Genomic DNA, 12,419 nt, shown 5'->3' with positions numbered 1-12,419 from the left:
TATCCCAAAATCATCATCATCAAAACCAAGAACATATAACAACAACATACCAAAATAGACTACCAAACGCTAAGCATAAAAAACCCACCTAAACAAATCCAAACATATCTCGATGAGTCCATGGAGCCTCCCCCTAAGCCTACCTAAAATACACCCTTTTTGATTCCCCCTCACAAAATTTGGGCATCGACCGAGATGCACACAAGAAAATAAAACTAAAAGGGAGGTACCAAAAGGGGGAAACAAACAACCAAGGGGGGACTAATGACCATCAGGTCCGGCACCACTATCACCCTGTAGGGAATATTTCAAGCATTAATCCCCTAGCTTGAACCCCACTGTGATCATACACTTAAGTACGGTGGCGTCCAAAGGGAAAGAAGATAGAGCAAAAGAGTCACCAACAAGTTTTAGGAACTTGTAAACCGTTCACAGGGAGAAGGTTACACCCCTAAACGATCCAAGAGATCGTCAACTCCATAAGGTCTTGAACCAAATAAGGGTTCGGGGATGAAGGTACAAATCCAACCTAAAAGAGATTGAACTTGCCCTAATAATGGGCCTCTACTTTATTCTGATCGTATTCATGTGCGCTTTCTGACTAACATACAATCAATAGGATTAACCCTAAACCTGTTTATCTATGTTGGTTGAATATTAATGCACAAATAAACTATTATTGGCGATCACAAGAATTATTATCAAAATTAACCCTAAACAAGATTATTAATTATCTTATTAAGCGTGATTACAAATACAAATTCCCTTTAAACATGCATAAAAGTTGTGATCAAGCAATAACAATAAATATAATATCAAGCAACATAATAATTAATAAAAATAATTATAATAATCATAATAATTAAAATAATCATATTAAAGCTAAAGCATAGCAAGATCCTAGGCATGATACTAACAAGATTAATAACAAATCCTAGCATGTCACTAAGCAATAAAAATCAAAGCTTGAACCCTAACATGATACTAACATGAATATTAGGAAAGACAATAAAAGGCATCATAGAAATCATAACTGACATTATATTCTGTACCCTAAACATGATACTAGGAAGCAATAAACATCCTAACATGATACTAGGAATCAAAATAACAACTTAACCATGATTTCTACATCATAATATCAATGAAAACCATTAAAATACTTACTTTGATGCCTCGTACCTCTTTCTTTCACGTCTAGGGCGAAGGCAACTTCGAACTTGGCTAGGTGTTTCTAAATTAAATGAATGCGGAATTTTGTATTTGAGAGAAGCTAGTTTAGAAAATAGAGAGAGAGAGAAAGAGAATTGGTAGATTGTAGATGAAAACTGGTTATCGAAAACAGAGTTTTTAGCACGTTATTTATAGAAAAATCTGCCAAAAATATAAAATATCAAAACAAATTCGGACGCACATAAAAAGGAGTTGGCGCCAACGCCGGCCATTGGCGACAGGCGCCAACATTAGCGCCAGACGCCAATGCTAGTGCCTGGCGCCAATGCTAGTGTCAGGCGCCAAGCGTAGCGCCAGGTGCTACAGCTAGCGTTTGGCGCTGATCTGGAAATTCACGCGTTTTCTTAAAATCAGATAAAAATTGTCATATAGGAGGATAAAATCGTATCTTTCCTCAAAATATGCTCTTTGATTTTAATTAAAACTCTGAAAAGTCAACAAAAGTCAATTTATCAATGCTGATTGAATTAGGAATGAAAAGAACCTTCTAGAAGAATCTAGAAGACTAAAACCATTCCTAATTGCATTAGGAATGATAAATCCATATTAGGCCCTCCCCTAGATCATTGGGCCGCATATAAGGCTCGTACCGGACCTAGTTCAGTAATTTGGCCATAACTTCCTCAAAATTCATTGGAATTGGGCTTATAATATTTCGTTGGAAAGCTCTTGTCAAGCTCCATCCAGCTACACTACTATTAGACCCATATCATGGACCAACCAAACTGGATTGGCTGTTTTCTTAAAATAAGTTTTCAAAAACAGAGAGAAGAGAAAGAAATTAAAAATATCCGCAACACTAGACTTTCCACACTTTCACTTCATTCGATTATGATTCGACGCGAAAGGTACTCATCAGTGGGTTTGGTTTTGGGTACACACAAATGGGTGTCTACAAGAGCCCCCACTTTGACTGAGTTTGGAGAAACGCAAGTTTCGAAAACAAAAGTCAAAGTAGCGATAGGGACGGAGAATGATTCAGAGCGTTCTACGATCCTAAACTACTCTTGGAACGCCGATACCTGCAAACTAGCGTTAGTTAAAACAGATAAAAGAGTTAAGAGACACGTATCTTGCACCGTCGAGCACACGTCTCTGAAAGTAACCGATTTGCTGCCGCTTTACTGTTGTTTTGATGACCTTCTGCCAAGAGAATGTCATCCCGCTTGAAAACCGCTACGCTTGTAAGTGCTTCCAATATAGAAGATTGCTTCGCTTGAAATGCCCCTCTTCCGCTTTGATAATATTCCACGTCCAAGGGAATACTATCGAAGATTGCTTCGCTTGAAACAATCCTCTTCCTCTATGATAATACTCCACGTCCAAGGGAATACTATCCAAGATAACTTCACCTGAAATCACCTTCAGTTGCTTTTTGACAACTTTCCACAATCTATGGAACACCATCTTGTTGTTTATCTTTACGATCTTCCGCAATCTAGGGAACGCTGTCGATGAATGTTGCTACATCTCGAGCCTTTTCTTGAATCATAGTGACAACCTTTCCAATCATAGCAAAAGTCGTCGAAGACAGCCTCATCATGAACCGCTCTTCTCATATCTTGGTGACAACCTCCACAATCCTAGCGAACGCCGTCGAAGACCGCCCATCTCGTGCTATCTTCTCAAATCTTGGGTGACAACCTCCACAATATTAGCGAATGTCGTCGAAGATTGCCCATCTCATGCTATCTTCTCAAATCTTTTCTCAAATCTTAGTGACAACCTCCACAATCTTAGCGAATGCCGTCAAAGACCGCCCATCTCGTGCTATCTTCTCAAATCTTTTCTCAAATCTTAGTGACAACCTCCACAATCTTAGCGAATGCCGTCGAAGACCGCCCATCTCGTGCTATCTTCTCAAATCTTTGGTGACAACTTCCACAATCTTAGCGAACGCTGTCAAACATAACTTTACTTGAAGTCATCCTCAGTTTTTGCGATAATATTCCGAAGAAAACTACCAAAGACCAACGCTCGTCGATCTTTAAAGCTCACTTAAACTTGCTTTAGCCAGTGCGTCGGCGCTTCTGCTGCTTGTAAACCAGTATGTCGGTGTCTCCGTGATGAGCCAATTCTTAGGCGTTTTAAGCTAAGTGAGACGATCTTTCATCAGGTCGATCACTTATTTCAATTGTAATCAAACCGACTACTTAATCATGTCAATTGCTCATAGGGGCTAACTGGCGTACCAAGGAACCCGATATTGATGTATGAAGTAGAAATCACCTTTCTGAGAGGCTTCGAGCTCTGTCGCTTCTGAAATATCTCTGGCGCCAAGAATTGACTCTGTCGCCAGACACTGAAATCTAACGCCAGGCGCTAAAAACTGTTGACAGACGCTAGTTGTTTTCGTCTGGCGCTGGAGTAGGGTCTTCCCGTTTCTGCTGCACCTGTATTTATTTTTTACTATAGAACTTTGCCAATCTATTTAATTATCTTAGGGTTGACCTAAGGTTTAATTTCGCTTGACTCATTGACTCGACACGACTCAAGGCATAAACATGACTCGCTGTGATTGACTCGAGTTGACTCGACTCAAAGTAAAATGACACGTGTGACTTGTGACCCGTGTGTGCATTGTATTATTATTGTGTGACTCAAAAATGGAAAAAAAAAACAAAAAATTTCCGTCATTTTTGTGGAGGGTACCGACTTTCTCCCGAAAAAGAAAGACGCGAAAAAGAATCGAAGTTTTTGAAGGTGCATGTTGAATGAGCTTAGTCAAATGTTGTTTAATACTATCTCTCAAGGTGCAAGGATTAACCCATCCGAGGCTATCTCAATGGTTGACTCAATGATGAAAGCATTTAGGTAACTTAGGCACGGAGGCTAAGCACTTCATACTTCGTGATGCAATGACAATTATGATTGATGAGTAATGTTGATATGACAAGGCATGCTTCTGCGTTGTGTTAAGATTCCATGATAAAGGGTTCCTAAAGGGAAGTATATTTGGTCATGTATCTGTGCAGTGTGTGAGAGTGACACTAAAGTTAGGTCGCAAAGGCTAAGTGTGTGGAGAAAATATTATTTTTAGAAGAGTCAAATAAGGGTGACTCTTAGGCTAGGTAAGCTAATGATGTAGGGATCAAGCCCCCAAGTCTAGCTCTAAGTAGATAGGGATGAGCATAGGAGATCCCTTGATATGATCGTGGTGTAAGTGTGTGAATGTGAATATGAATGCATTTTTATTACGGCCGCACCTCGATTTGAGGTTGCCTACGTATCCGTTAGAAATCAGGCCGAACGTAGCTCTAGCTGAACCTCGCACAAGTGTATGTATACCTCAAAAAGGTCTTTTAAGGGTTGTAACGTGGTTAGGCTAAAGGTTAAAGAAGAAGGGGATAAAAGGCTTAAGACCCTCGATAAGCCCCCCAAGGTTCGCAACTTTGCTTTTGAATTTTTATATTATTATGCTTGAGGCTTGCTACTCTTTTTTAGCTCTTTTTGCTTTAGCATTTATTTCATTTTTATAAGTGTGGGAAATCTCGATCATACGGTCTATCACTCACTTGGCATTCATGTTTCTCAGGCACGGTACTGAGTACTCGATAAGAGACGCAATTTGAGACGTGTTCTTATTGAAGATATTTTCATATCAAAGACATTGGAAAACTTGCCCTTTTGTACACTTTTATTTATTTTTTTGCTTGTATTTTTTGATATTTTAATCTTTTGAATCACTTAAGCTTTTGTTCTTTGAAATTTGCATAAGTTACACACCATCCCATCCCAAGGTTAGGTAGATGTGGGTTGAAAAAAGAAAGGTCCATTGTTAGACGAGGCTCAAAGTGGTTTATGAAGAAAGGATTGTATATTTGAAAGGTGAAAGGAGATATGATGTGGCTACAAGGGGTGCCTAAAATCATTGGTATACCTTGTGCTTAATTCAACATGGATTTTTTATTTTTATTTTTTTTAATGCAATATAATGAAATGATCATATATAAGGAAATAAATGCTCATTTTTATTAAAAGAAAATATATAACGATCCTAAAAAATAAATCTAAGGAGAATAAAAAGGTGCCTATGCTAGACTTATTGAGGAAAGGATAAATAAAAAAGAAATAGAAAAAAGTGGTCACGAAATCTTGTCGTTGAAGCTCGCCTCTTGTCTTGTGTTGTTTCCTTTATCATCACACGCTCTTCTTGTTAACTGGAGGCATGGAAAGCTTGTTATTATCAATCAAATGTTGGATAGCCTCCTTTAGCTTCCAACAGCTCTCAGTATCATGACCCCTACCTTGATGGTACTTGTAGTGTTCGTTTGGATTCCAACTAGGCAATCTCTTTTCAGGTGCGGGGTCTTGAATAGGTCCAATGGGAGTAATGAGTCCTTTGGCATGGAGTCGATCGAAGGCAGTATCGTAGTTCATCCCAATGGAGGTGAAGTCTTTCCTTAGTTGCTTCTTAGATCTTTGGTTATCCATGGCTAAAACTTCACTAAGATCAAAGATACTAACATTGTTACTAGAGTGGGCGTTTTCGGAAGAAGAAGGATTGTCGTTCTTCTTTCCTTACCAGCCACCGTGGTTACTATTGTTAGTAGCTTTTTGCTTTGCAAGGTCATCTTCGATTTCAATTCCGATGTCATAAACGGCCTTGAAAGTATTCAGATTGTGTTGATATTTTAAATGCTTCGAATACTTCTCTTGGAGATTCTTGATAAACATCCTCACATATTCTTTTTCAGTGGGCACCTCAATCATCTTAGCGGAAGTTTTCCTCCATTTATTAAAGAAAGAAGTAAAGCATTCGTTCTCTTTTTGTCTTAGCATCTCAAGTTGTCTATAGTCGGTTTCAACTTGAATATTGCACTTGTACCTATCAACGAAAGCGTTTACTATCGATTCCCAGATAGAGGTTTTCTCTTTGTCAAGGGAGAAGAACCATTATTGGCAAACGGTTTCAAGAGATAGAGATAACAGAGTGGGGAAAACCTTCTTATCGATACCCTTAATGTTCATTATGGTTTCAAAAGCTCTTAGATGAAAGTAAGGGTTATTTGTTGCTTTGAATTTTGGGATGTCAGTGGCATTGAAATTATACGGAAGAAGTTCCTTGTCCAGCGAGACCCCTTGTGAACTCATGCCCTGAAATTTATAGTCACTAGATTGCTTTCTCAAACTTTCTTGCATGAGATTCATTTGTTGTTGCTTCACAGGATCATCAATTTTGAGGGTTAAAGCCATTAAAACCTCAGTCCCGTCATTCAATTGATTCCTAAGTTCATTGACCTCTTCTTGACTTGCCATTATCTTTTTAGCCTTCCTTTTTTGACGAATCGGTTTATCAAAAAGCAAGACCTGAAAAAAGGTGTTGTCCTTGATTAATCGCCCTTCTCTCCTTGACCAAGTACTGTGGAAAAGGAATTTGGGGATATCTATTGTTAATTATTTGGCTTAAACTCTATTCAACATGCAATGGATGGAGGAAGTGAAGAAATATTGGAATAGAATGTGAAGAAAAATGATGTAGATGGAGGGATATGAAGAATTAGGAATAGAATGTACCCCTAACTCAAATGATGGAAAAGACCGACTCATGCATGAACCTAAGACATGGTCATGGTGACATATACTCAAAGTGCGTGCTAAGACTAGTGAGTGTTGTTGATACGTTAAGACTCGTGTCATGACCATGTGGCTAGACTATGAGACTAGACTCAATTAATGACTTAACAAGGTATTATTGACAGTAAAAATTTAACCGAATTAATTAGCAAACTGGTTAATTAGACACTAGGTGATGACTCGACCAATAATCCGAACTGTCGGCAAAACGACAGGACTGGCGTCGCACTGTGTAGTGTAGTGCCAGACGACAGGGTTGTCGCCAGGCGCCACAGTCCACAAAGTGGCGCTACAGTCCAGACTTTGGCGCTAATGCTAGAGCTTCAATCTGGGACTGTTTTCGGTGTTATCAATCAACAAGGGTATGCCTAAAGTCGTACTAGGTCGATTCTGATTAAAATATTACTTTATTTACTCAAATTAATTAATTAATTAGGCAAAGTTCTTTAAGTCATTAATTTATTAAATCTCAACACAAGTCAAACAAACGGTTAAGAAAACATATATATGCACAACAAATAATGCACAATTAGTCAATTAGGCACAATATAATGCAATGAGTTTGCAACCTAACCATGGCTCTAGTTCTCTAAAGTTTTGGATATGGTTTAGTCAATAGAGGGTCCATGGTTAATTGTCCGGATGCACCGTGCGGAGGCCTAACCATGAAGGGTTGGCGCGAGTGGATGGGACACCGCAAGTTTAGTAAAAACTTGCTTCCATGGTTTGTTTGAATATTAATGCACAAATAAACTATTATTGGCGATCACTTGAATTATAATCAAAATTAACCCTAAACAAGATTATTAAGTATCTTATTAAGCGTGATTACAAATACAAATTCCCTTTAAACATGCATAAAAGGTGTGATCAAGCAATTTGGATTGGTTTCTTCATCAATCTTGAGCTTCGATGGCTAAGAAGAAGAAGCATAATAACTCTACACCCCAATTAGTACAACTTAGAAGTTCTACTGATGAAATTTTACATAATTTGCGGAACTCAGGCACAGCTTTTGTTCCAAGCCCGATTCAGGAGGTGGACGAGCTTGTCACTCTGGCGTCGGCATTGGTAAATCCGGCCCGTGGTTCTATTCCCCGAAGTGATGCTGAAATCATTGCCCTATTTGCTGAAGCCATTGCTAGACCAACATCTTCGAATTTCAATAAAACAGTACCTAGGGTTTCGACTTGTACTGTTCCATTGGATGCTGAAGCGGCTGCTCATCGATTTGAACCAGCTATCACTTATTCTCACGCTGTACCTCCCCCGGAACAGAATGCACATAAGGATGGTGAAGATCGAAGCTTTTTTTCTGGGAAGTTAGCTACTAAGGGAGCTCCTTTGTTCTTCGTTGCACCAGTTGTTCAAAATGGGAAGCAGGTTGCTCAGCTTAATAAATCTGAACTCGTGGAAGGTAATAGGAAATGGTCTAATGCTTTAGTATTTTATGTTGTTGGTCATTACCCTACTATTGCTGCTGTTCATCGTTTCATAGTTCAACAACGGTGTGATGTGCAGAAATTTTTTAGCATGATGATGAGCATTTTATCATTAATTGTTGTTCAGTTAGTGATAAGGATACTATTCTTTGTTCTGGTCTACAAATGTACATGGGAAAACCAGCAATCATTAAACCTTGGAGTCCTAAATTTGATTTTGGTGCAGAGATTTTGAGAACTATTCCTTTGTGGGTTAAGTTCCCAAACTTACCTTTAAATTGCTGGGGTCCTGAAACTCTTAGTCGTATTGGTAGTTTGCTTGGTGTAACAATTTTCTCTGATGAATGTACTACAAGACAACTAAGAGTTTCTTTTGCTAGAGTTCTAATAGAAATTAATGTTACCAAGCCATTGCCTAAGTCTGTGTTTGTGGAAAGCCCCTCAAAGGAAATTCTGGAACTCAAGGTAGTTTATGAATGGACTCCACCCTTTTGCTCTAAGTGTAATAAAGTGGGCCATGATTGTTCTGTTAAAGTGCCATCAGCTCCTAAGCATTCGGTGGCTGCAGCTCCCAAGCAGCCAGTAAATGCAGCTCCTAAAGTGCAGCAAGTCTGGGTTGCTAAGCCTAGTCAAGCTCCTCCTATTGTTGATGTTTATGCTTCTATTCATGGGCAATATGTTATCACCCCACAGGTTCATACTTCTCAAAAATCAGATGAGGGTTGGAGAATAGTGGGAAAGAAGACAAAAAGGAAGCAAACTAGGGTTAATCAGCCTGCTTCTACCTCTAATTCTTTTGTTACTCTATTTGCAAATGAAATGGATGGTGCAGGTGGTTTCACGACCCTGGCAAGGTTGCCTCTGTAAGGAGGTTGCTTCATTCTCATTCAGTTGATGTTATTGGTCTTCTTGAAACAAAAATCAAATCAAAAAATGTTCTTACTTATCAGAAGAAGTTTGGCTCTTCTTGGCTTTGGATGTGCAATTATGATCATTCTCCCAAAGGGAGGATTTGGCTTGGTCGGAATGCAATTACAGTAACTGTCAATGTCTTGAAGATTCATGAACAGTTTATTCATTGTAGTGTCTCTTCTAAGGATCTTTCTACTCAAGTTCATCTCACTGTTGTCTATGGGCTTCACTCTATTCATGATAGGCTTCATATGTGGGAAGGAATCAGGAACATCTCTATTCAGCATTCTCCTTGGCTTTGTGCTGGTGACTTTAACTCTGTTCTTCATACTTTAGATAGGCTTCATGGTACTGATGTTACTGATTATGAGACTAGAGATTTCCAGAGTTTGGTTGATGATTTGGACCTCACTGAGGTCAAGAGCAAAGGTGCCTTCTACTCTTGGTCAAATAAGGCTCACACTGGTCCTAGAACTCTTTCTAGGATTGATAGAGTCTTTGGTAACCAAGCTTGGCTGGCCTCTCATGGGCATGTTGAGATTGTCTATCTCCCCCCTTCTTTATCTGATCACAGTCTAGTTCTGTTGGATATTTGTTCTGCCCCTGCTGGGAGAGGTAGACCTTTCAGGTTTCTAAACTGTATTGATGATCATCTTGATTTCCTTGATACTGTTTCTCAGGCTTGGGGTTCTGGTAGTTCTGTTTGGAAGAAGCTTAATTCTGTGAAGTCTAGTATCAAGTCTCTTAATAGCGAGAAGTTTGGCAACATTGAGGAGAAGATTGATCAAGCTAATGTTGAGCTTGTTGGAATTCAGAACTTAATGGCTCAGAATCCTGATGATTTGGATTTATATGCTAAAGAATCTGATGCTATTAAGGTTGTCAAACACTGGAATGATATTCAGGAAAGCATCTTCAAACAAAAATCTAGGATCAACTGGATTAATCTTGGAGATGGCAATTCTCATTAAATTTTCTTAGTGATGAAGAATAGACAAGCAAGGAATAGAATTGACTCCATCTTTGACTCTAACTAGGTTTTGCTTAAGGATCTAGATGCTATTTTTCATGAAGTTATCTCCTTCTATAAGTCTCTTTTAGGGACTCAGGCTCCTTGGCTTCCTGCTGTTGACCTTGTTACTATGAGGAGGGGTAAACAGCTTAGCTCTGTTGCTCAGAGTTATCTTATTCAGCATGTTTCTCATGCTGAAATTGATGCTGCCCTTAAGGGAATTGATAACACTAAAGCTCCTTGTATTGATGGCTTTAACTCCTTTTTCTTTAAGAGAGCTTGGCATATTGTGAAAGATGATATTTATGCTAGTGTTATTGATTTCTTTACTAAAGGGACCTTGCCTAAGAAATGGAATTGCATAACTATCACCCTTGTTCCTAAAATCCCTAACGCTTCCCATGTTAAGGATTTTAGACCAATAGCTTGTTGCACTGTGGTTTATAAGCTCATTTCTAAGGTCATAACTGCTAGACTTGCTGCTATCATTGGTGAGGTCATTGATGATGCCTAAGCAGGTTTTATTCCAGGCAACCCCATAGGTGACAATATCCTTCTTGCAACTGAAATGATCAAAGGCTATGATCACAAATTTATCTCACCTAGATGCATGGTTAATGTGGATTTGAAGAAAGCCTATGAATCAGTTGAGTGGGGATTCTTGATTACTGTTATGCAAGAGCTTGGTTTCCCTCAGAGATTTGTTAGCCAGATCTGGACTTGTCTTACTTCTGTCTCTTATTCTATTCTTATTAATGGTTTTCCTGCCCCTCCTTTTGAAGCTAAGAAAGGTTTAAGACAAGGTGACCCTATGTCTCCCTTTCTTTTTGCTATTGGTATGGAATACCTTTCCAGGTGTCTTGATGAGCTTAGGTTAAATCCTGATTTTAACTTTCATCCTAGATGTGAAAAGTTAAACCTAACTCACATGATGTTTGCTGATGATCTATTGATGTTTTCTAGAGCTGATAGTGCCTCTGTTAAGCTTCTCTTCCAAGCCTTCTTGAAATATTCGGGTGCTACCAGGTTTTCTGCTAATCTTGATAAAAGTGAAGTCTATTTTTGAAGGAGTTTCTGTTGATGTTCAGACAGAGCTGAGAGGGCTTCTTGGTGTTTCGTTCTCAAGGTACTATTCCTTTTAGGTATCTTGGGGTCCCTCTCTCTTCCAAGAAGCTTAATATTGCTCACTGTAGGCCTTTGGTGGAGAAGGTGACTGCTAGAATCCAAGGGTGGATGGATAGACACTTGTCCTATGCTGGGAGGCTTCAATTGGTGAAGAGTGTGTTGTTTGGTATTCAGACATATTGGGCTCAAATTTTTATCTTGCCAAAGAAAATTCTGAAAGAGATTGAGGCTAGATTCAGGTGCTTTCTTTGGACTGGATCCTCTGCCCCTGCTAAGAAATCTTTGGTTGCTTGGAATTATGTCTGTCTTCCTAAAGTCTGTGGTGGCTGGAACTTGCTTTCTCTTCCTGAGTGGAATAAAGCAGCTGTCACTAAGTTACTTTGGGATATTGCTCACAAGGCTGATAATCTTTGGGTTAAGTGGGTCCATATCTACAATTTCAAGCATAAAGATTGTTGGACCACCCCTACCCCTGCTAGATGCTCTTGGTTCTTGAAGAAGATTTTGAGTTGTAGAGATATTGTGAATGATCAAGGGGGATGGGATGGGTTCGTTCAGGGCAACAAGTTGAAAATCAAGAAGCTTTATGCTGCTATTAGGCCTCAAGTGCCTAAAGTTCCTTGGAAGAGAGTTACTTGCCATAATTTAGCAACTCCCAAAAGTGTTTTTATCTTGTGGCTAGCTTTGTGGAATAGGCTTGTCACTAAGGATAGGTTGCTACAATGGCAGATTTCTTGTGATCCAAGGTGTTTTTTGTGCTTGAATAGCAATGAAAGTGTTCAGCACTTATTCTTTGATTGTGAGTACTCTAGACGGGTTTGGAACAAGGTGTTGAGTATCTTACATGTTTCCAAGCCTGTTCAGCAGTTTGGTGATGAGATTGAATGGTTGAAGAAAATCTACAGAAGTTCCAGATTGAAAAACAAAGTGATCCATGTTGCCTTCACTGAAACAGTATATGGTATTTGGATTAAGAGGAATGCAGTTTTGTTCACTGGTTGTTGCAAGCCTGTTGATGTCCTAGTTAGGGATATTATCTTCCATTCAGCCTGTAGAATCCCAACGGGAAGCAAATACTTGTTTGCTTAGTTGGTTTATCAGGGAGCTGCTTCTGCTGT

The 12,419-nt window shown here is 39.1% G+C and overlaps 1 protein-coding gene across 1 annotated transcript; it reads left to right on the top strand.

Moving 5' to 3' along the window:
- Positions 1-7,722: 7,722 nt before the first annotated feature.
- Positions 7,723-10,690, top strand: LOC110694913. Its single transcript, XM_021872117.1, has 4 exons — positions 7,723-8,227; positions 8,380-9,084; positions 9,144-10,121; positions 10,266-10,690. Exons 1-4 carry the CDS (start codon positions 7,723-7,725, stop codon positions 10,688-10,690), a joined length of 2,613 nt encoding a protein of 870 aa, XP_021727809.1.
- The last annotated feature ends 1,729 nt before the right edge of the window (positions 10,691-12,419 follow it).

This window comes from Chenopodium quinoa, unplaced genomic scaffold (genome assembly GCF_001683475.1).
Source record: "Chenopodium quinoa cultivar QQ74 unplaced genomic scaffold, ASM168347v1, whole genome shotgun sequence".
NCBI classification, from domain to species: Eukaryota; Viridiplantae; Streptophyta; class Magnoliopsida; order Caryophyllales; family Amaranthaceae; genus Chenopodium; species Chenopodium quinoa.
This window is presented reverse-complemented; position numbering and strand designations above follow the sequence as displayed.